The sequence below is a fragment of the Melospiza melodia genome, chromosome 8 (assembly GCF_035770615.1).
Source record: "Melospiza melodia melodia isolate bMelMel2 chromosome 8, bMelMel2.pri, whole genome shotgun sequence".
Lineage (NCBI taxonomy): Eukaryota > Metazoa > Chordata > Aves > Passeriformes > Passerellidae > Melospiza > Melospiza melodia.
Window position 1 is genome coordinate 11,867,632 of NC_086201.1, and position 25,368 is coordinate 11,892,999.

General features: G+C 43.9%; 1 protein-coding gene across 2 annotated transcripts in view; it reads right to left on the bottom strand.

Moving 5' to 3' along the window:
- The window catches only part of GLI2 (GLI family zinc finger 2), a 187,714-nt gene that overhangs the window by 123,210 nt on the left and 39,136 nt on the right, over window positions 1–25,368 (bottom strand). For both annotated transcript variants that reach the window (XM_063161793.1, XM_063161794.1), the window contains exon 2: window positions 15,930–16,092. In XM_063161793.1, coding sequence (XP_063017863.1) covers window positions 15,930–16,062 — 133 coding nt within the window. In that variant the 5' untranslated portion in view covers window positions 16,063–16,092. The remainder of the gene's footprint in view (window positions 1–15,929; window positions 16,093–25,368) is intronic.

A 25,368-nucleotide genomic window follows, 5' to 3' on the forward strand; every position in this document is an offset into this window, starting at 1 on the left:
TGGCCCTTCCCAGACAGGGAAGCTCACGATACTCCGATGTTGCACAGCCCACTCTCCTTGTGAGAGATGAGTCAATGAGCCAAACAGCTCGTACATGGCAAAAATACTAACATGGAGGAAAGCTTTCAATCTTATCTTGATGAAGACATCAAGAGCTTGAAACCCCACCAGCTCCCTTAGTGGCTCATCCCAGTAATTATTCAACTCCACTGTCACACTGAGGCAGGGAGCAGAGCTCAGGTAAATGCCCAGGTTTACTCACAGCTGGTGGTGGCTCATCAGCTTTTCCCCACTGGAATAAGGGCCAGAGAGCACAGAGCATTTTCTCTCCTTCAATATTCCATAATTAAAATAAATCAGAAAAAGGACATTATCTGCTGTATTTGCCCTCTTCTGCAAACACACCATGTGTCATTTCACTATAGAAATCACCGGACAAGGCTGATTTACTGGCCAGCCTCAGGAAGCCAGTGATTCTCCAACCCTCTCTCCCATCCCCCAAAGTTTATTGTTGAGTTCTTGGATCATCAAGTACAGAGTGTAGAATAATTTAATGGTGGGGGGGATTTTCATCCTCCTTCTCTATCCCAATATGACTAAATTTATTGATTTTGGATTGCTGTAAATTATAATGTAATTATCCTGCTGCACAAGCAGCTTCCCATTCCAGAAATTAAAAAGCAATTCAGGTAAATGATCTTTAGTTATCATGGTGCATCCCTGCAGAACTCATTAGGTTGGGGGATTAGATGGCACACCAAAACTCTTACAGGGAGGGTGACATTGAAAACTATCATGCCTGACAATACAGAACTTCCTTGGGAAGATAATGGTGTGGAACTTTTTTTTCCTTTCTGAAAAATTTGAGATGCTAGCAACTTTTACTTCTCCCCGGATCTCTAACACTCACCTACTGACCCTTCTAAAAAATAAACACCCTTCCTTTGAGATGAGAATGCCATTAAGTGGAATTCAAGAAATGGACAACATCACAAGGCCATCTGTAGAACACTGTCATCTGATCCCACTGGATCTCAGGTGGAAAAGCAGCTCATGTGAGTCAGAGTCAGCAGCTACTTTTTGAGGTGGGAGACCGCCAACTGGCACAAAAGAGAGTTCACACCAGATTTCCAGACAGCTAAGGTGAATTTTCCAGCTTTCCCGAAAGAAAGCTCTATCTGATGAGATTGCTAAAAGATCTGATCAACTGTAGTCACAGAAGATATGTGCACTTTGCCAGCACAAGTGTTCTCAATCCCTTTGTCTTGCCCAAAGGTTATGTTTTGCCTCCCTAAATCTTCCTGCACTTCAGGCATTTTCCACTTGCTGTTCTACACTGTTGTGATGGCTAAGCAGCCATCACCAGGCTTCACACTGAAGGCGGCTACAGTCGTTGGCAGATGAAAGGATACGTGTGCACATAGTTTGCACATCATTAAGTTCGCAAAACGCTTTGAGGATGAAATGTGCTACATAAATATAACAGGTTATTAAATTTCTTGGTGCCTGCAGTGGTCTTCTACGGATTGTGCCTAAACCTGCTACTGCTTTTAGCTTCTTGGCTTTTTTTTTTCTTTTACCCCCATGCCCCAGAAAATTTTAAGTTTCTCCCTCCAGCCAGGGAGTCTTTCACACCTTCCGCTGGCCCCATGGAGCTGCTGTGCAGAAATGGGGAGTCACACTGGCTTTTGGCTGCATGTGTACAGTCTGCCCATTTCCTCTGAAAGTGGGGGCTGCCAGACTTGAAAGACCCCTCTTGCTCCCCCTGCTCTTCTCTAATATAGCCCTTAATTAACACTGACGGCTGCTACCACTTTTGAGTAGGACAGTGCAGATCCTTGGTATATTAGTCAAACACCACAGAGATTTATGAACTCATCAGCATGACCAAGATACTCAAAGAGAAGCAAAACTCTTCAATTTAAAATTCTCCAACACCATCAGAAATTTCAACTTCATCCACAAGTTCTTCGTACTGTGAAAGTTCACTAGTTCTGTTATTTCACTTCTAGTAAGGAACATGTCCTAATATGGACATTTTTGCAGCATTCAGCTAAATTCTGAAGATATACGAGGTACCCTGGTAGCTCTTTCTCCCATTAAAAACAATCTATTAACTCAGTCTCATGAAAGCTCAAGTCATATCTGGTCTCTTTCTAACAGAGGCGGCTCAGCAACCTCTCTCTCCCCATCTCAACAGCACACAGTGCCACAATTGCACAAGGGTTGTGACTCGAGCATGGGACATCAGTGAAAAATCTCTGTTCTTTTTTGGGATGCATGCATACTTTTCAAATTTCCTAAAAGGAGAGATTATTTGGTTTTGGCCCAGCATCTGAAACCACTCACAGGCCACACACAAGTTACCGAGTAAGCAGACGACATCCTTTTCTTAAAACCTTATGGACACAAACAGATTTTGAAAACATGTAGTTCAACCACCTCAGCAAATTGTTTCCCCGGTGTGTTGGTGTTGGGAGCCCAGTGCCTGCCCTTCCTCCTTCTCCTCACCCCCCATTCACTGTTTACAGCAAGAAGGACATTTGTGCTGCACTGAACCTGCTCCAGTTCTTTTATATAGATTTAGACCACATAATTTGATCATGACCACCGGCAGTTTTATTGCCCTGATTTATAAGTAGCCTTGCAGGGGTTTGGGGCTTTTTTCCCTTTATTTGGTAAGAAAGTGAAACTCATACAAGTTCCTTTCCTGCTGCAGCCTGAGGACAAGCTGCGGGATCTCCACAGTGCTGCCACCCTCCCCTTGCCCTTGCTGTGATCTCAGAGGGGAATACACACACTGCAGGAGCTGGCTGAAGCTTCTCCTCGAACACAAATCCTCCCTGTGGCCCTCAGAGGGGAATACACACACTGCAGGAGCTGGCTGAAGCTTCTCCTCGAACACAAATCCTCCCTGTGGCCCTCAGAGGGGAATACACACACTGCAGGAGCTGGCTGAAGCTTCTCCTCAAGCACAAATCCTCCCTGTGGCCCTCACTGCCTCACAGCACTTGGCTCGTCCTGCCCAAGAGAATGGTCCAAGTGACATCCAGGGGAACTGATGTTGCCAGTCCTCCTGTCCATGAGTGAGACACCCTGACAGAAACCCCAGTGTCATTCCCTCTCTTGCCTCCTAACCCTCCTCCCAGGGAAGTCAGAAAAGGCTTCTTTGGCCAAGTCATCACTTTTACAATCCAAATAGCAGGGGATAAAAACCCAGGCAGCTCTGCCACGGAGCTAAGGGAGATGTGGCTGTTGGGCCAGGCACGTTGCTACCAACCATCTGCATTCCCAGGGCACACTAAATCTGGGATCTGTATTAGTATTCTCCAGCAGGTTTCTGGCAGATATTAAATACTAGCCTCCCTGGAGAACTTGTTACCTCCTCATGCTTGACTGGGTGAATATAAGTGAGCGCCGTGCTTGTATCTGCTACCTGAAGAGGCCAGACGAAGCCAATCTGAAACATGCCAAGACTCCATATCTGTCATTACCATACCAATTTCCTGAATGAAAATCCTGCCTGTCTTTCATTTAATCTGTCTTCTCTCTCATTACGTGACCAGAACACGCTGTATTAATTACAAAGACAGGTCAGTATGTGACTTAAAACCTAATTTCTGTTACTCACCTAAAATGATTACTGCCTGGATGAGCATGATGTTCTGGAACAAGAATAACAAAGCCCACCAATCGTTCTGCCCTGTCACTAGCATGTGAAGAACTAATTTTGCACTGGTCCAAGGGCTTAGGGAAAAGGTTCATCAGAAATCCAGTCATCTCACCTCATCTTCACAACATGTATTTTTTTCCAGCTTATCTACCTTTTGTCTTTTTCTGCACCCAGCCAATTTCTTCTTACACTTCTGAGTGTGTAATATTTCCTAACTTTTCTCTTTGCTACCAAGTTCTCCCCTTGAGGATCCCACAAAATGGCGTCTGTTGGCTCAAACACTGCTGTTAGATTCTTGTTTCTCACATCTCTGTACAGCAGCTGGTCAAAGACTTTCAGATCCCTCTGCACACCCCAGACCTCCTCCCACACAACTTGTCCAGGCTAATTCTGCTGCTCTGTGTATTATTGTACCTGAGTAAAGCCTTTTGACTTTAGTACACCATGATTTCCATAAAGGACTCTCAGCTTCTCTCTACTACTCTGAGGTTACTGGCACCCTGTGTCCTACCCCATCAAGTAATAACTTTGCAAAACTTTGAAGCAGAAATCACATCCTCCCTAGTTATGGGGTTAACACTGATCAAATATTCCTGGCATTTTCTTTTGCCTCACTGAACATAATAATTGCCTGGAAAAATAATTTCAAAACTACCTGCAGAACTGGTACCAGAAAATTCATAGGTGACAGGAGCCACCATCCAATTATGCACACACTGGGAATGCTGGGCACAGCTGCACCCTTTGCAAGTGTCTAGAGAGACATCAACCCTTCTTTCTGGCATCCATAACCATGGCTTTCAAGGGTCCATTCCTTCTTCTCTTCTCGTGCCTTATTTAGCTGACACTGCCTTCAAATCCCCACTGGTCTGGGCTATCAGCCCTGCATCTCACAAAACACAAGGTTAAGTGAAGCAAATTCAGGAGGACATTTCTATTCTGCCCTCAGGACTTAACTATGGGAAGGATTTGAGGCTGGAAAAGAATAGTTTTTCATTATGGTCACAGAAAGGAAGAATAAACTAAAACCACTGCAGATACAGGCACTGAGGAAAGGCCCTGTGGGCTGATACTTAGAGAAGCTCATTTCTATCCTCACTCAAGTGCTACAGAGGTTAAAGACCTGCTACAACCTGCCATAAAAGGCAAACCCCACATTAATAGGAAATGTGTTCCCCTCCCCCATTCCAAATGTATTTTTTATGAGTAAACATTTCTGTATTAAGACTTACTGTCTTCAAAGATCCTTTTTATGTCCCAAAGGTAACCATTTAGGTGTTCTTATAACAGCCGTTACTTATCTTTACAATGGGCAATGCATGTGAACTCAGTGTCTGGAACTTTAATTTTGCTATATATTTTTTAGTAACTACATATAAATCCAGCCTGTTTCAAGTGTCAGTGACTCTGTGTGACCAAAAGATAGCCTTGGATCTTATTTCACCTGCAAAGACATTGTTCTGAGTGGAATTCAAAGCAGTAAAAGAATTTGCAAAATTCTCAACCCTTTTAACGTGCTTGCATAAGTGATGCAGAATGCACAGAGCTCAGAATATGAGATGCAAATGTTTTTCACACATTCAGTCATCTCATATCTATTTTAAGAGTCACTGCTCCAGCAGCTGAAACACAGGACCCTGCAGTAAAGATGTTTTAAGGGTGTCTTTTTAACAGCACAGGAAAGTTCCTCTGGAGTTTTCAAAGGGAAAAACATCACACCGAACAAGAGCACTGCCAGCTCCTCTGCAGCTGATTACAGTATTAGAGCTTGCATGTGCACAGCAGACTAATGGGAAGGTAAGCTGAAACTAAGTTTCTCTCCGAAGCTGTTATCCCATGACAATGATTTTATCCTTCCATCACCTAACGCGCAAGAGTCTAATTACAAAGGACTTTGCTAAGACCACTGTCTATTGCTAGACTGGATGAATATACATGTCTATTGGGTGTCTGTTGCTTGGGTCAGGGTAAACCATGAAGCTCTCCGCGGTCTCTGTAAATTCATCCAGATGTGTCCAAAATCCCACTGAGGTATCTGGAGCTCACCCACAGACTACTTACATAAGAAACTGTTTTGAACTAAGAAAAATAATTTTCTCTTGTTCTGATACAGAATATTTACATTTACAAGTTGTTATTAACAACTTGATGCTCTCCAGCTGAGTTCCAGGTAAGATCGCCTCACTTCAGAGCAAGCATGGCCCTTTGGAATACACTCAACCTCTATCCCCCAAATGATCTCTCTGCTGCAGATATTGAAAACACCTTTACTGCAAGAACTAAAACTTATCTTCCCCAACCCTAAAAAACTGTTTTATTATCCCCTTTGGACAGTATATGTGACACCTAAGACATATGAACAAGGTCACTCTTGTAAGGCAGCACCCAGGGGCAGCAGCACCCTCTTGCAGCTGGTGGGGAGTGGGAAATGGTCACCTCCCCACAGTCTGACCCATTAAGTGTTTCCTTGTGACCAATGCCATAAACATGCCTACCAGATGCTGATGGATGGGCCTGGAGGCCCAAAGAACAACCCGAGTTCATTATATAAATGAGGGAAGGAAGGGAAGTCAAGCAGCTTTCCCAAAATCATGAAGGAAGTTTGGGACTTCATCAGGAACTGAAACTAATTTTCTCCAGGCTCAGTTCTGTGCCCTCACTGTAGGGAGCCACCAAAAAATTGGGTATCTTCACACAAGCAGCCTCTGGGAGTCGGATCAGCTTCCCACAACACATAATAATTCCTCTCGTTAAAACAGGACGTGCAAACTAATGCCTAAAGTCCTCACCTTTGTGTTTCTCTGGTTTTACTTTATAGTGTGGCAGTAAATGCCTCTGAAAGAACATCATCAGCTGTACCTGCAAACCGACACAAACAGATTTGGCTCAAACTCATGCCTCACTTGCAAGAAGGCACTCGCACACATTAACACAGGACAGGGACATTCACTCCAGCCAGGATGTAGGGAATTCCCCCCATCACTGCTGGTCCATCCCAAAAAGAGTAGCCATAAGCCAGGGTGAGTCTCAGGTAGAAAAACTGAGTCAGAAAGGTAATTTCATCACCTCACAAATACAAAAATTTCATTTCAGAAAAATCTAAATATTACCTAACATTCTGGCTCCAGGGTCAGCGGTGCTGACCCCCTATCACTCTCTCTTGGCTCAGAGCATCCCCACAGGTGCATAAAAAACTCTGCTTTCTTTAAAAGATTAAATTATTGTTGAAGCAGCACACACAGGGCCAGGGGCTTAGAAGAAGATACCTCCTGTATTGGATAGTTTTCAGGAATGTCAGACACTGATCTCTTGTATCAATACAACTGAAGCCATCAAAACATCTACTTTAACTGTTTATTTAAGGATGCATCTGTTGCCAGCTGTGATTTTTTCTGAAAATCTGTCAGTCAAGAGCCGATCACTGTAAGAAAAGAGAACAGAATAGAACAGCTATCTGGCTAAAATGGCACCATTCAATCCCTGAAAACATCACTGTATTTTAGAAATCAGATACTGGTGGCAGTAAATATAAATATTTTGCTTATAATCCTCATGTTCTTATTTATGATTTACTTACAATTGAAAGCATTTTCAATGGGATGATCTTAAAAAGATCTGGGATTCCAGGATGAGGAAAGAGGTATTAAAAAAAAGAGAAGAGAAACCCCCACTGAGCTCCCTAACAAACTACAGAGAAGGCAGAATTGGTTTCCGTCAAGTTTGCAATCATGTGAGATCACATTCAATTTTTTAAATTTTCATTCTGGACTCAGCCTATGTGCCCAAAGTCTTGCTCAGTTCTTTCCAGCAAGGTTGGCCTGATTTGAACCCAACACCACTATGGGAGTAACAGAACACCCAGCACAGGTCACTTTCCAACACATGTAAAGTCACGAGTTTAACATAATTCTGAAGAAGTTTGCATAAAAATACTATAACCCCTTCATTCCTTCAAGAGCTAAATTTACAATCTTGGCTGAGGTTTTATTCTCTGTCATTACCATTACGATCAGAGAACTCATCCTGTCAAGCACAGTCCCCACACAGAATTCATGGGATATCAATTTATTTCAGAATTTAAGGTTTCTGCAATTTTTGTCTCACTTGGTTCTGGAAAAATCTGTAGTCTCTAATTATGAGCCCACTGTGCTAGGTACTGAACAAAGGCACTGCTGAGTTAGTTTAAATTCAGTGATAACCTATTTGTGCTACTGAGCATTTTCATACCCTTATGCAACCAAGAGGAATGGAGCTGCCTGCTGCATCGTGATGTTCTCAGAGGCTCTGGATGATGCATACACAACTTGTGCTCATCTCTCCTGAAGGGAAAGAAACAACGCCTCCGTTTGGCAGATGGGCATGAGGATTTGAGTCATCTGACCATGATTACATGGCATATCATTGAGAGAGGAAGGGCTTGCTAGTGGATATGGTGAACCAAGGAACCTGGGCTAAGACCTCTGCACTATTATCCACATCCCATGTACACCACACATGAACTTCTGAAATCCCAGAGATAATCACTTCTTGACATCCCTCTGAAACAGCTCAACCCATTTCAGCCACTTTGACCCTGGAAAAAAATCCCCTGTGCTCCCTGTCTGCAGAATGGGAGCAATGACATCTCCCTGTCTTGCCAGGATGTTCATATGCAGACAGATGCTGAGGTGTCGAGGCTGTGTGGGGGCTGCACAAAGCAAGAAATCCCCCCACAAGCCCTGGGCTTCCCACAAGCCACCATACAGCATAATTAATCTCCTCTAATTATAAAGCACCAGTGAAACTGGCTGTATCCTCTCAGGTCTCTGCACCTCACTCATCACCACACAAAACCATGAAAAGAGACAACCTGATTTCATGGGGGGCAGTTTAACAAGGTGAGGAACAATGCCAAGTCCTCTTTTCACTGCGAGGTCTATGGATGCCTTCTCAAGGCCATTTCTTTAGGGGGTGCTGGGAATACAAGCCCTGTTTCTTGGTGCTGGTATTGGATGCACAGCATTTCTAGGAACATTTTTCTTTGCCATTTGTCTGACCTCAGGAGCAGTCCCACTGCTCTGTGCAGGCAGCCATGGAACACTCTGCCAAACCCTATCAATTATTTAGCATCCAAAGGTAGACCTAATCTGTGTGATAAAAGGATAGATTTTATCTAAGGCTTGTTCCCCTTAAAGTGATTTACACAACTGGCCTCTCTAGTTGCTTCCCTTAACATAATTATTTACTTTTGCATTAATAGCTTTCCTCCATTTGGGTTATTTTTAGGAGCTTTTTGTAGCCTTGAGAATTTATTATGGTTTTTTCCCCTTGTATTTTTAGTGGGGATTTTAAATTTCCCATCTCTCTGAATGGGCTGTTAAAACACTTGTTTTGCCAACCCTGGTGTAAAGCAGGAGCAGCTCTGGGAAGCAGCCCCCTGGCTGTGTTGACATCTGGGTGTTGAGTTTGCCTCTAACTTGAGAAGCCAAGGGTGAGATTTCAGTTCAGAGCTGGCAGTCAGGGCTCCCAGACTGCTCATCAGGCTATGGACTGATGAACATGAATGAAAGGCTTTAAATATTAATCTAGTCCCACCTGGGTTTCTCACTTTAACCCCACTCTGCAATTTTGGCAAAGTTGGGAAGACTGGGATTTTTCCACCTAACATTAAATCAGGCATGAAGCCCTCAAAGGAATAAAGCATGCACAATGTGATTCACTTCACCCTAATGCAAAAGCATCCCAAACTAGACACCTAACACTTAGGCAGCAAACTTAGACAAAATAACTCCTGTGATTATGGCAGGCTCAAATGCCTTGGCTAATGGGTGCTGTTGGGAGAATTGATTTATAAAACCTGCACAAACTCACACACATTTAAGCAAAAAGCTGCCAGAGACACTAAAAATTCAAGCTATGGGGATGTGCTAGAAGAGACAATCCAGGAGATAATCCATTATCACCACTAGATTTTCTTGACTACAATTGACCAATCCACAACAGATAAGTTTAGCACCAGTTAAAAAGGTGTTATTTAGGTACTCTCTGAGGGGCACTTAAATGAAGTCTAAGCTGGGTCCCCAGAGAAGACTTACCAGTATTTGCCAGAATAAACTTATGGAGCTTACAGAGTAATAGAAATGCGGAATAGAAATAATAATAGAAATTCAGTTTTAACCACTTGCCCCCTCTCCCCTTGGAGCCAGTCCCAGCTTTTCTGTTGAACACACCTCTCAGTATTTTAAGATGTACACAGCAAAGTGGTGCAGGGCAGAGAAACTAATTATTACAATTATTATTAATGATAAGATAATACACTCACAAAATACAAAGGTCTTCCAGGTGGTGCTTAATGGATGGGATCACCAATGCCAGAACCAGCCTGCGAAGAATTACTTGTTCTATTTTAAAGTCATAAAAGCTTTTCAACTTGGTGTGCAAACCTGCAGTATGGTTAGGGATGAAATAAAATTACTCTGTCTTCAAAAGTACCTTTGCATCTGTAACGAGCTGACATTAGAGGAACTTTTGCTGTAACAATGTGGAGGAGCTGTATACAATTAGAGAATGCTAGCTGATGCTATGAACTATAGAATTGTTTAAGCTGGAAAAGACTTAAGATCATCAAGTCCAACCATAAAGCTGTTGCGTCATCTAAGGGCTACACAATTTGAATGAAAAAGTCTGTAAACATTAATGGTTATCCACTCTGAGGTCACACCTTTGCCCCCAGGGTTGGCTACCACACAAAGTCAGTGGAGAGGCCTGGGCAAGGACTTTCCCCCATGAGGGAAAAAAGAAAACAAACCAAGAAGTCAGACTCCAATCACACATTTAAGCAAAGCAAAGGATTACCTGGGCTGACTCTTTCGAAGAAGAAACTAGGGAGACAGCATTGCAAGCTGTGGATAGAAGAAAAAGGGCAGGCAGAAGACAAGACATGCTTTTGTAGCACAGGTTATTGCAATCTTAATTATCAAAATTCTGTGACTGTAACTGAAGAACTAAACCTGCTGCTCCCAGAGTGCTCTCTGCCAGGCCCACACCCCAGATACCGCTCATGAAACATAAAAATGGTGCAGCCTGGCTTTGACTTCATCTATCTCCACACGAATCCTTCTAAACTATCCCAAAGAGCAGGTGTCAGGTGACCAGCATGAGACAAAGCTGGCAAGCTTGTCACTGTCCTTGATATCGTGTGACTGGGGAACAGTCTCAGCACTGCACCAGTCCGAGCATCTGAGACATCCAGCGGCCCAAAGGGACATGAGTGGGTACACAAGGGACTGTAGGCAATCTGCCCACTCAGAAGGGCTACAGTAGCAAAGAAATACACCTTAGGACCCAACAGAATTAGTTTCATGAAAGGCTGACAGAAACAGTCAGAGAAGAAATACAGTTCTTGATCGCTGCTGCTCTTGTGGCAGCACTGCATTGAAGCTTTACCCAAGGTGGGGGCCACTGAAGTCTGTGCAGTAGGAGAATTTCTCAGTTTGAATTACAGGATTTTCCCATCACTCAGTTTTAACCACTTGCCCCCTCTGCCCCTGGAGCCAGTCCCAGCTTTTCTGTCGAATACATCTCTCAGTATTTTAAGATGTACACAGCAAAGCAGTGCAGGGCAGAGAAACTAAGAATGTGCTTGTACTGGTTATGTTCCTTTTCCTGGAAAATGTGAACTGAATGAAAAACATTCTTCAAGAAGATCCCTGCCCCTCCAGGGTGGACCTAGGAGATGACTTCATTGGGGCTGTTCTCATTCTAATTTGTCTGAGTCTCAGGCCACACAGACTATATATTTTTTCAGAGCGCTGAGGTGTGCTGGGATGCTGGCATTTCCTCCTCCTCATTTACATGGTCTTCCCATAATCCAGCACTAAGACAAGCTGAACTGCATAAGGACTCCCTGCCAATGCCACTTGGGGCTTGCTTATGGAAGACCTCTGGAGAGCGATGGGAGGTGCTCCCTGCCCTTCTCCTCTGCCTGTGAAAGGGCTGAGTGTGCTACTTCTGCAGAACTAAGCATTCCTGCCAGCCCATAAATCAAGTGAGCAAACTCCATCCCAATCTGATCCGCTGCAGAAAAGCCCCATACTCTGCCTTTAAAGCACACACAGGGCAAAGAGCTGTATTTCATCAACCGAAGCCTTAATATCAGAGGAGAGTCGTTACCTCCTGGAAAAAAAAAAAAAGCACAGCCAGAGCCTCACTAGTTCTGCAGCTTGGCTTCCCCATGTTTACACCAAATGACTTGTTGAACTTCATTATATACAAAGTATTTCCATAGATCAGAGGCAGGGAGACCTGTGCAGCTAACATAAAATAAATTACCACCCTGTGATAAATGGTTCTATTAGCAATCCAGATTGTTAAACTCAGATACAACAGGATGAAGGGAGCACTGCCCCATTCATTCTCCCTGCGGCAGATACTGAGTTGTAAATAGGTTATTTTGTGTGTAAATAACACATTAAAACTCAGCATTAGCCGTGTCTTTTGATAGAGAGGAAATTGTTCCAAATAAATAATTTCGGACAGGAATGTAAAATAAGCCAGATTTAATAGTGCATGCCTGCTGTAGCTGTGTTAAACATGACTAAAATGATAAACCCCAGAATATACTAATAGTAAACTATGCTCTGACATCAAAGTAATGAGGCTGTATTTTTACCCAGCTTTAGAAATGCTAAAATTAGTCTTGACAGAGCCAGACATCAGAAAAATGTTTCAAACATAAACACCATCAATTTGGGAACTTGGAGTTTGTGTCATGCAGAGGGTGGGGTGGAGAGGGAAAGGTGCATTCTGGACCTTGTTAAAGTTGGGCAGTTAGCATTTAGGAGAATTTGTATTTAATTTTTATTACGAGATGAGAAACCTGTCTTCCTAAATATCTCTGCCTTTGAAAGAGTGGCTCATTTGAATTTCCCCTACAGTCATGTGCCTGGGCTTCCTCATGCCTGTAGGTACAGAGGATATATCAGAGCCAGCCTGAAGGACACAACCCAGCCCCACTCGTGGTGCTTTGCACAAACCCTCCCACCCTACACAGCAATATGGACTCTGGCATTCAACAGAAGGGGTTTCTGAACTTGAATTGTTCTAAGTTGCCCTTCAGAAGTAGAGACAATAAAACAAGAGCCTCTTCTGCAGATTTAACTTGTCTATAGTTCCTACATGCTGTCATTATACACACTTTCCATCTCAGTCACACATACACAGCTGCCCCTACTGCAAGTGAAAAGAGGAGCTTTGACTCCTTGGCCAACATGATTTATGGAAAAACAGAAAATTAGGAGAGACTTCCCTGATGTCATATCTGTGAGGCCAATTTCTGAACATCTGATCAATGAGTTACTATAAAAAAACTGTTGGGCATGATGTTTAAAATGGCAGCTTCAGAAGACTGGGATGCAAATTTTTAGTACAAAAGGACTCTTCTCTACTGCCAGCATCAACAGTATTGATCTCTTTTCCCACAGCCATAACTTAATTTGTTAGAGGCTGGAAACATTTGGGAAAAATACCCAAAGCAAGGGAACTAGAAATGCAGACTGAACATATTACCTTATAATAATACAGTCCAACTAATAATAGAATCAAAACGTTATTCTTCAATTATTTAACTAATATTCAGTTTATTCCTTCAATAAATTAGACATAAAACCTTATGAATCTATTAATTCCTACAAGGGAAAAAGAAAACCTTGTGATCTGAGAAAAATGCAAAGTGTGCTATGATGGCACTCCTTCTATGTGACTCAGTAGAATAAAGGAGAAGAAATGTGTTGCAAATTACATTTGTTTGGCTCTGGAGAGCAGCTTGGTGATTTGCAGCACTGGCTGAGCCTCACTGCCGCTTTCTCATATGCTAGTACAAAGAGTAAAACCTCTGCAATAAATGAAATCAAGAGTCTGTCTTGGATGAGAATAAAGACTTGCTCGTATGGCCCCAAAGCAGGGTGGGGAGCTCAGAGGCCCCCCCTTTAAAGATGATGCCATCATCAAGCTGAACTTCCTAATTAATCTCCAAGCCTCATCTGCTTTCTTCTGTAAAAATATAAATAATATAAAAATATAAATACTCATAGTTCAGGCCTGTTGTGAGTAATTACTTTAGTTTAGGGAATCAAACATGTTATATTAGCATGAATACCATGTAAGTAGAGTCTCATCTCTACCCAGCCCTTTTGTCATCACCTGCTAAATCGCACCTTGCAGTTAACTCAGGTTAGAAGACAATTCTGTATCCATTTTTCTACTTCCAAGCACACGCTCAAGCACGCTGCTGGCTTTCAGGAGCCTGTATTATGTCTAGCCAGAGTTCAAAGGAAGCACTTGGAGCCACAAGAGCACGTGCAGCACCTGCAGCATCCCGGGGCCAGCGCCCAGCCACACACTGCTCCACTGCTGCCCATTTTGGGTCATTTATGAGCACTTTTCTTCACAGCGTGACACAGATTTCACTCTTTACATCTCATTACACAACGCTTTTATCACAATTCCCCTGACATCTTCAAACAATCCTCAACTTACTTCTCCACTTCCTCCTACTAAAAGGAGAAATATTGAGCCCATAAATCACTTTTTTCCAAAGGTGAGAACACACTGCTAACAGAACATATTATACTGGATGCTTAAAAACCAATTAGGTCTCCAGGGATGCCACATGGGCTGATGGACACTCCACCTCAGGGCATCCTCATTTGGATCTCTGGAAAGGTTGTGACTGCTTCCTCAGTGGAGGCACTCCCAAGGCAAGTGCCAAGTGGGGAGAAGGTGTTTATTCATAACAGCACATCTATGGAATTTTAGAACATGCTTGGACTATGTTGGGGCCAATTAACCCTTCAGGTCTGCCAGTCACTGAGATGATACCTCAAGTGGGCTGCCTCAGTAGTTCCTACAGCCTTTGCTTCTTCAGGGATTTGCTGGGGGATGCCAAGCTTCTGCACATTGCTGTCCCCCCTATTTCTGCTTCCTGGCAAGCCTTCCTTTCTGCCACTCTGTGCAGCGCTCACAAGGAAAGTGGCTCAGACCCATCCAAGACCACAAAACTTCATTTCCCTCCCAACAATTATGTGAAATACTTTTTGGTTGCTTTTAGGAAAATGTTTATCAAACACACGAACTAATCTGATAGATTATTAGCCACTCCTACATTATTCTGTGCATCTGAATCTTCACAGGTCATTTGGAAAAAGAAACCTGAGTAGCAAAGTTTATGAAAAAGGAGAGATAAAGCAGATTTAAGCCTTTTTGGTCGGAAACTATCTTCAAAATTCAGGCAACAAAAAACTCAAACTCTCCAGCCAATCTGGGTAAGAAAGAGAGGAGCTCACAGAAGAGTCATTCTGTCCTCCTGGGGTGATGAAAAACCACCCTGCACTGAAGGAAGGGGAGACGACAGGATCATTTTGAGGTAGACTCTGACTAGCAACAGCATGTATTTCAAAAAGGAAAAAAAAAGCTGCCTGCAAAGTTTACACAGCTGGGGTGTCTCCTGTCACATCCAAACTGGTGGAGACTAAATTTGTCTCCTATACCCTGTCCAAAGACGACAAGCAGTCCCCAGTGAGGGCAGCTATGGTGGCTCCTCAGTGGGCGCAGCCTGGCCAACAGCTGTGCCACCATGATGGGCCCTGGCACTACTCTGGATGTCCACCAGCACACATGAACCAGAGATGGGCGTGAGTCTTGCCTGCCACAGCAAGCAGGAGGAGGCAGGAGCAACATCCCTGCACACCACAGTCACATCCACCAGTAATGGCTCCACGCCTGCAGGTATCCACAAGAGCTTCCCAGTTGACTTCAACAGCAGTGAAACCCCAGCAGCAATGACTGAAGACCACGCAGTCTGTTTAGCTCATTAGCACGATCACAGCTGGCACATGACACTCTTTCTGACCAGGATAATGAGGTGCTCCCCATCTCCAGCCAGCCCCCCAGGCACTCTTTAACCATGGAGGAGTGGAGGGCACACTGCTGCAAACACTGTGCAGCACCAGTCAGCTGGTGGCAAGCATTGATGCGATGTCCCAACGCCCCACAGCCACCCCTAACCACCCATCCCCTCCCTCACCCCAGCCCAGTTCTCCATCACACAACAGTGACATTTACATGCCGTACAGTGACACAGCTTCCAGATCCTCTGACAGCCAAAAGCCCCAATAAACCCAGCATGTTCACAGGAAGACAGATGCCATCATACTTATTAAACTCTTACAGCCTAATGAAAAACACCCCTGCTGCTTTCAAATTGTGGAAAACAAAGTACCTCCTTGTGCCACGGCTGCTCCCGCTGCTGCTAGAGGAGGGGGTTTCTTCCCCGTCTCTGTAAAGCCATTCCCCTCCAGAACAGCACCTTTCCCTTCTTTTTTCCCAGCAGCTGTTGAAGCAGAAGTTTCCATCTTAGACGGGCATCTTCCAGCTCAGGAACCCTACAGGACATAAAACAAGACCAGATTCTGGTCACCACTCACAAAACAGGAAAAATCAACTCCATGAAGCATAAGATAGTTTGGCAAAGTTCAAAACCAAATGGCAAGCAGCAAAGAATTCCTGGGTTCCCAACTCCAGCAGTCATAGGCACAAAGGCCACAACCATGTAAAGGACTGGGTGTTCTCACAGACCTACAAAGATCAGGGCCAAAAAACAATCCCCAGCTAAACTTGGGCTATACAGTAAAGTTTACAGGTCCAAAGGGCTTTCCAGGATTATAGGACAGGTAAGATACAAATATTTAGCACACATAACATGGATTTACCCATTGTATACATGACCTAGACCATCCTAAGAAAAAACTCAGTGAAAAATTTCCAATAAAATACAGATAAACATATATTCAAAGTGAGGGTTTTTTCTATCCCACAGTGGGTGGCTATGCTGCGGGCTGGTATGGAACCAGTGTCATGATCAGAACTTTGCAGCAATGCTTATGGATAAGCCACAGCAGGTCTGCCATATCCAATCAAGTTCTCACTGGTGAAGTCTAACAAACACTGATCTCTCTCTCTCTCAAAACTCTTCTTCTATCCTGCATCTGAAAATCAGCCACAAATAGTGAATTAAATGCCATGAAATATCCACAAAACAAGAAGATACAAATAACCTAGTTTTTTAAACTTAGGTTGATAAAACATAGCAGCTCCTGAACTTTTTGACCATTTTTTCTGCATGATTCAGACTTAAAAGCAAACACATGGGTATCCCAAATTTACTGTAAAAACGGGGTTTCTCTTAAATGAAGAGGCATACTTTGTTTCTGAATGCAAATACTTTGTTCTCCTCATTTTACCTTGTTTGATTTCACGTCTCCACCTGACTCCTCCTTGCACACAACCAGCACAGTTACCTGGCACTACCAGCCTCAGGCTGGGCTTGGGAAAACCCACTGCTAATTCCTCTTTCCTTTCTAATTTTAATGCAGATCTGCAATTTTTCACATGCAAATTTTCAAATGCAAATTTTTCATCTCCTGAAATACTCTGGAGCACACTGGCTGTTTGCCTTACTGGAATGAATGGGATTGGGGGAATATCTGGGAAACCAGAACATTTTTTTGTGGGCATGCAGGTAGTTTTATCACCATTGTGCCAATTCAAAACTTCCCTCCCTTCTCTCTGGAGGTCTGACTGACTCCTGAACATACTGGACTAAAAGGTGAACTCTCCTAAAAACTTTAAAGCACAAACATTTCAGGAATTTCCACCCTGTGAGGGACGTGGTGGCTGTGGAGGACTGTCACCGCTGCTTGGCTCTGGGACAGTGGTGTCCCACGATGGAGCTGTGTGCTGCAGCCTGAGCAGCTCATCCCTGGAGCCTTCAGGCGTGGCTCACGTTAATGGGACAACAAGTGATGGATCTGTGGTCACAGTGTGCAGCTGTAAACTGCAGAGCTCGCACTGGAAATGACAGGACCCACAATTACAGGCTTTACTGATGACACAAGGCTCTGCTGAACACCAAAGTGGCCCCTCAAGGTCCTGCCCCGGCATGTGCTGGGCTTGATGGCAAGCATGGGATGTGTTCCTGGGGCCAGGACTTTACAGTGGTTTAATCCAGCAATCAGGTTGGGTTACAAGCCACGTATGAAATAAATACACCCGAACTGCAGGAGTATTTGACCTAGGTCTGACAGCCTGGGCTTCTGTTCGTTAAGCAAATAAACTTCAGAGGCTCTATGGCTAACCCCCCACCTGTTTCTTCTTAGTCCCTCCTTTCAAGGCTTTGCACTTTTGTTTGAAACCAGAGCTGGCCCTCGCACCCCAACCCCCTTCTCTGGGCACCCTGACCCTGGGGGCAGCCCCGGGGCTGAGAGAGCATCCTCGGGCACTGCAAAGCTCAGCAGCCAGCCAGGGGAAGGAAGGAACTGGGAACAGGACTTGTTCTGTGAAACATGCAGATTAGAGACATGGGTTTTTTTCCAGATGCCTGAAGCAAAATCTCTACATCCCTGCCACAGACACCTCAGTAGGGACCCAGTTTTTCAGATGTGTCATTTATCCAACTGGAATGTGACAGGAGATCATGCCTGTATTTGAAAATCTGGTCTTTGCAGCTCTAATGCTCTCTTTTCAAATGAATTATGAATTTAAAACAATATTCAAGTGTTTGTAATAAATGGTTGTATTAAACAGGTAAATCCTCAAATACCAGATTAGAAAAAAAATAAATAATGCAACTACTCTAATCTCACAGGATTTAGGGTAATAAATCTATAATTATTTTTGCTTTGTAAAGGTGCCTGGGGCAGAGCAGGCTGACTACGAGGTTCTGAGCTTTTCCCCAAGTCAGCAGCAACTAAAAGTCATTTTCCTTTCACAGCAACCCACAGCCAGAGCTGATCATCTCAGCCCAGGAAGACACAAGCATCCTTCCTGCCAGATCCTGCTCTGCTCAGCACCTCTGCCCACAGACCAGGAACAGAGACCTGTGAGCAAAGCAGCACCAACACTGATTTCACATCCCACCTTCTGAGGTTTCACAGACAGCAGCCAAGAGCTGGTGACCAGCAGCCTTCCCTGTGGTGCAGTGTGTGACCAGGACACAGCACTGGAACTCTGGAGATTTAGGTGCCCATCACGGACCTGCTAGAGTCTCCTCAGTGTCCCTGGGCAAAAAGCTTAACTCCTCTCTTGCAACCAGTTTCAACAGCCATAAAATAGGAAATAGTACTTTGCCCTATTTGCAAAGTGCTTTGAGATCCTTTGAGGCACAAGGCTATGGAAGTGTTTTTATTACCAGTATAAGAAGATATATTGGTGGAGGTAGTCAATCCACACTATCCGGGAGCACAACATTCATTTTTTAAGCAATGCATACTTTGCTTTCTGTTTGATGCTAAACTTTTTCTGCTGCTCTGTGCCACGCAGAATTTATAAATTCAATGACAGATTAATCTTAGCAGTGAGCCATTTGGCATGAAAAAGGGTTTCACAGGGAGCTTGCTTTTTCCTGTAAAGAGCATGCATTTAGGAGTGACTATACAGAGAAAGACCCTATGCACTTATTCAAGCACAACTCTCTGCCCTCCGTCATTACTCAGAATTAGAAAACCAGAATGGATTACTCAGATTTTTCCTAAGGTTTGTAGCTTTCTCTGCAGGAGGAGGGCTGGGTAATTGATTTTGACACTAATACCAGCACTATTCATATGCCCTGTAATATAATTCTGCAGTGACACTAAAAAGGCAGCCATCTGAGATCTGAACAAGGAAAGTGCTATATGATTTGCCCTAGACAACCCTAGCTATTTTAACAGCTGTGTTGTATATTAAAAGGGAGAAATCCCAACAGAATTAAAAACAACAAAGTCACATTTGCCTTTGAGGGAAAACAAGAAGCCGTAAACTTTCCTAATAAAACAATCCCTCCCGCCAGGTGCTTGAGGAATGGTCTGAAGTGCTGTCCGAAAATGCCTCTTTTGGAGGGCATCAGCCTGAGCAGGACTGCTGGAAAACTTAGGAATGAACAGATACTCATCAGCCATACCCTCTGCACACCCTTTTTTTTTTTAAAAAGGCAACTATTTCCTTCTTCAGGATTGTTCCTTCATCAGGAAACCCCCTTCTCCTCCCCTAGACGAAGCAGAAAACATTTTTTTTTCTTCTCTGTGAAAAATGAATGACCAATTTTGCGTATTTCTGCTCAAAGATTAAGCAGCACCATGGGAGTGAGCTCTCTGGCAGAGGGCAGGCAGTGACACTGTGAGTCAGATCCAATCCTCAGTGCCACCTTCAAGGCTGGTAGCCCCCTGGAAGGGGCAGAAAAGAATTTCCAAAGCATTCTTCCAGATGCCATATTACTTTTCGGGAATATTTTGGGCTTTCTCAGCACCAGTGTGCATTCTCTCTTCATTCTGAGTTCATCTCCACATGACCTCCCCACACACAGCCCTAGCAGTGCCAGTGAGGTGGCGTCACCTCCAGGGGACACGCTGGACGTGTGCTGGCTGCTGGCACCAGCACCACAGCCAGTGCCCATCACCACTGCTGCTGGCTCCTGGCAAGACTGATGGGAGCTGGGATAACCAAGGGCAGCCTTTGCACAGCCCTTGCCAGGTTTGTGCTCAGGCACCCACAGGGAGACAATTCTGCCACATCAGCCCTATGCAGGTACAATCCCAGGTCTGACAGCTTTTCCTGGTATCCTGCTTTAGTTAAGATAAACAAGGACACACTCCCACCATCTTTTCAGTGGACGGTGTCATACAGCTAAAGCCATCTGAATGCATGATCCACTTATGAAATTCAGTGTGAGCCAACTGCTCTGAACACTGGCTTAATACAGTGGCTGCCGTGATCCTTTTCAGTCTCCCAGGGTTTGAGCCAAATTATGTTCTCAATTACATGGAAGTAGCAGCAGTTAACCTGGTGAAGTCATAGGCTCTGTACCACAGCAAAACTTGACCCCTCTATTTTCTTTTATATCAGCAAATGCTTCAAATTACTAAAGAAAGTTTTTTTTTTTCTGTCTAAATGCCACTAGTAAATCTTGGGACTACCCAAACAGGCTGTCTGCTGCTGAAGGACCTACAACTGTTTACAGAATATCAATCTCAGGTAAAAGCAGCACAAATATTAATTCAGAACTAATCACTTTTGAGGTCCTCCTGACACAAGGTTTCCCATCTTGACATTTCTTAGGAATGGTTTGCTTGGGCCAATCCTATAGTGTTGATTACACATGTAAATTAGAGCTGTACTTTGGGGCAGTAGCTCTCTGTCTGGGGGCCACTCCTGCCCCTTCCCCTCAAAAAACCTTCTGCAGTGGGGCCCTCCCAGCTTCTGGGATGAAAGGAAGCAGAGACAAACCCATGCTGGCAGAAGCAGGGCTAGAAGGGCACAGAGCTGCTCAGGGGTTATGCTGTTTTTCCACCCCTTACCCTGACTCCTGCTCAGAGCAGAGTAATACCAGACTGCCAAAGGGAAGGAGGAGGGAGCTGTGCTAGCAGCAAACAGGATAGGAAGACACACAAGTTCTGCCTGCCTACTCCCAAAGGTAAGGCTAAAATTGCTGAGAAATCTGAGAAAGCTTCACCAAACAGTTCCAGCCCGTGGCAAATGATGTATCACTCCAAAAAATTAAGAGGAAAAAAAAGAAAGAAAAGGAGAGGGGGAAAAAAAGAGACAAAAAATACCCTCAGTAGGGTTGGCAAAACTGCAATAGTTATACAGGTTCTGGAATGTACAAAGGCTGAAATCAGAGACTTAGCATCTCTTTTGAACTTCAAAAACAACAAGTCTCTTCAAATCACTCCGTTAATTGGCTTTAAATTAGAGTTCTAAGTTTAATGAACAAATCCTTCGCGTACGGCATGAAACGGATACACTTCTAGATTAACTTCCTGATCAACACCATCTGCCATTTCCATATGGCAACAGCAAACCAAAAGCACGAGGAAGAAGCTGCTCTGCAGTACTGGGAGGGGTCAAAGTGCACCCAGAACCGACTGGGGCTTGGTAGAGTCTCTCTCTTCTGTGCTAACATCACCTCCAGCCAGATCCACAACTCCTGGGATATTTCAGGCACAATTCTGTCCAGGAAGGTTAAGAAAGGAAAAATGCAGGGTAGGAAGGAGGCATGAGGGAAGGAGGGATGTTTGAAAGGATGATTGGATGGATGTGGAAAGAGCAGTAAGTTCCTGAAGATGGACACGGGCCTGGAAAACAAGAAATAAGGGGACAAGGGAATGACCTTAAAGGCTTACTGAAGAGTATGAGTGAATGAAGCACAGACAATGGCAAATCCTGTGGAAACAGAGAAGCACGGAGAAAGAAGCAAAACCGTAGGAAGACCTGGCTCCCCAAGAGTGGAGATGGAGATACATGCACTGCTGGGGAAGGTACAACATAACATCTGCTCGTGGCAGGGACAGGACAGGGAGGCAGGGCACAGAGGGAAGAGAGACACAGGGAAGAAAAGTGACATGCAAGGGCCTCTGATAGAAGAAATATGTCAGGCAAACAGCTTCAAAGAATGCGGCCTTCCAGCCTGCTCCATCACTCTTTGTACATGGAGTACCAAGACTTTGTGTCGAGGCACAAAAGGACTTTACTGCTTCAGGTGGTCCCAGCCATGTGAAAGGAAACATCTCAGAAAGAGTCACAAGTGCTGTCCCCGCTGCTTACGCTGACACTGACCACAGCAGCCTTCCCCTAACATCACACAAGGACAGTAGAGTTGGTGGTAGCACTCAGAAATTATCACCACATGGACTGTCTGTAAATATTCAGCTACCTGCTCAAGAATTAGCCTTCAGCAGCTCCTGGGAGACCTTCCAGCAGGAGCCAGTCACTGATGGGTGCTGGGCAGCAAGGGGGCAATGCCAGCATGCACAGAGGGACAGCCAGCCCTTGGGCCCCCTGCTCCTGGGCAGGGCTGACAGAGGTGGCATAGCACTTGTGGGAGAGACATGTCCTTCAGGAATGTCAGTCACAGACCACCCTATCCTAGGATGCTCTGTGGCACCCAATGACAGCACTGAGGCTACTGTATTGCAACATAAATGATTTTTCCCTTTCTAAAGCCATTTTACTTTCTGGGCTGCATTTATTGGAAAGGAGATGATATTAAAAAGAGGAACTAAAATTTCAGCCGTTTTTCAGGTTTAGCCTGGTGTTCCTATTTTTCACAAACACTAATGTCACTTTAATATTGCTGCTTCATTACAAACAAGTCTGATTTATAAAACAGCAGAACATTTGAATCGTTTCCCCACTTCCGGTATATTTCCAAGTTGCCAAACTTAGAGCCTTGAACAAAAATTATCTTTCAGATGCTGGGTTAAAAACAATCACAATACATCATCAAAACAAACTAACAGACATAAAAGCTCAAAGCCAGACACAGAATCAGCACTGGTCCATGCCGAGGCATGCAGGCTGGGGTACCTGACTTTCCCTCCTTTCCCTCAGAAGTTATCTCTGTTTCTTACTTTGGAAGAGCTCAGAGGATGGAGGAGTGGGGGCTGGAGGGAAGAGTCTTTTGTGGTAGAACAGGAAAACAAAGTCATGCTTGTGATTTTACAAAACCAATCCTACATGTCTTATCATGAGAAAATTTCCACTAAGCAAATTCCGACATGCGAAAAAACCGTCAAAGAAGATAATCAAGACACTCCTGCAGTCAGAATCTGTATTAACATGCAGCAAAACATATGGGAGGATGCCACCAGGTAAACAAAAATTGCTTAGAAGTGATGCGTCACCATTATAACTGGTCCACGAATCTTCATTGGGTTTTGTTTACTTGTTTGCTTTTGTAAGAGTGAGAAAATTGTGGCAAAGCATTCACTAAGTTTGTGTTTTTGATGTAAATCCAAAGAAGTTTTTTTCAATTTCCTGTTACACAACTGTCTGTGTTTTTTCCAAAAAACAGAACAAAAAATACAAATACTACCTATGTGTGCACACATGTATCTAATGAAGAAGTATTGTTTTCATTTTAGGAAACCTTCACACACCAAAATAGAAAACTAAAAAAAAAAGGCAATATAGAACTCCCCAAACACCCCCTTCATCAAGTCTTCATGCTCCAACAAAAGCAGGAACTGCTAATAACTGACATGTCAGAGAGAACATCTGTGGTGCTTGGCAGCTACACCAGGGTGGGTTACAGCTAAACAGGGTGGGTGACAGACTGCATGAAGACCAGGGTGGAGGACCATTAAACTGTTAACAACAAAATTAGACTCTAATTGCAAATCACTAGTAACCTAATGACTTTTCATCAGGTTTTATGAGTAAAAGATACTACAACAGTAAACTGCACATACTACAAGAGGAGCAGAAACTGATTCTGAGCAGAGATGTTTATGCAGATTCCACAGAGCAGAGAAGGGTCAGCACAGGAGATCTGTCTAACAGGAGAAGAGCTGCCTTGGTACTGGATTCAAGGGAGGTTTTGAGAAGTGAATGTTTTGCTGGCTTGGTGGTGACTGAAGGAGAATCCTCTCGGGGTTTCACTTCCGTGCTGCAGTAGTTTGGGCACTTTCAACTCTCATGAATGAAACCCCAAATACAAACCACATGGACTGAAGTTTAATGGCTTTGCTTTATGTAGGGGTGGGATGAGTAATAATGTCTTGTAGTGGCTAGTCCATCCAGATGACATTGAACAGGCTCCAAAGCTTGGATAAGAAACCCCTCATTTGGCTCAAGAAATGAAAATCTTTATTTTGAGCAATGAAAGATGAAGGACTGCATCCTTGCAAAAATCCCTATAGCAACTAGGCTCTTTCAGAACATGTTTCATTACAAAATTTTGGTTTATTTTTAAACATTACAGTTCTGTTCATCAGCCTATTGAATTCTGCCTCCAGAGACACACATGTAAGCATGCAGAAGAGAGAAGCCTGGGAAGGAAACAAGAATGTAATTAAAAACAAAAAAGCAACACTTCAGTTGGCTCATTTTCCTCTGCTGAACACATACACCACACAAGCTGCTATTCCACACTTTATTCCACTCCACCTATTGTCTTTATAAGACTCCAGTTGCCAGCTGAAGGCAGGATGCAGACCACATAAAATGGCTGGCAGTCCATAAACAGGAGAATGGAGAAAAATTCATCCAGATGAGAATGGCAGAAGAGTTTCTCAAAGGAACACATCTAGGATTGGAAAGGGACCATGGAGGTCATCAAGGTCAGCCTTATGCTCACAACAAACATTTGAAAAACCCAAAACTGTTGCAATATCTGACAGCTGCTTCTGTAGGAGAGGTCAGAGTTATATGGGATGTGCCCATGAACCACAACAAAGACTTGTCTGCAAGGACACAAGCATGCTGGTGAAGAAAAATTCAAGGAGAACCAAGAATCCTTGCAAGGAACGTTCCATGAGGAAGAATGCAATCAATACTTTGAAGAGCATTCAATTTCTGTGAGCTGTGACTCAAGTTACAAAGCTACGTATTTTTCCAGAAATTAACAGGTAAATAAGTGGTGACTGGCAGAGCCCCTGTGTTTTCAGCAGTGCAGGTCCATCTTCTACAGAGAAAAGAAACTGTTCAATGTGGCTGGCTGTCATTACAGTGGATGGGAATAAGTCTTTCAGGAGACAGGCTAAAGTATTCAGGAGGGTATTAAGCTAATGACAAAAGACAAGGGTGAAAATGAGCACTCATTTAGCCAGAAATCAAGATGTCAAGATTAAAATTAATCAAGGTACCAAGGGACTCAAAGAGAAGAGGTTCCTTAATTGTGTAGACTG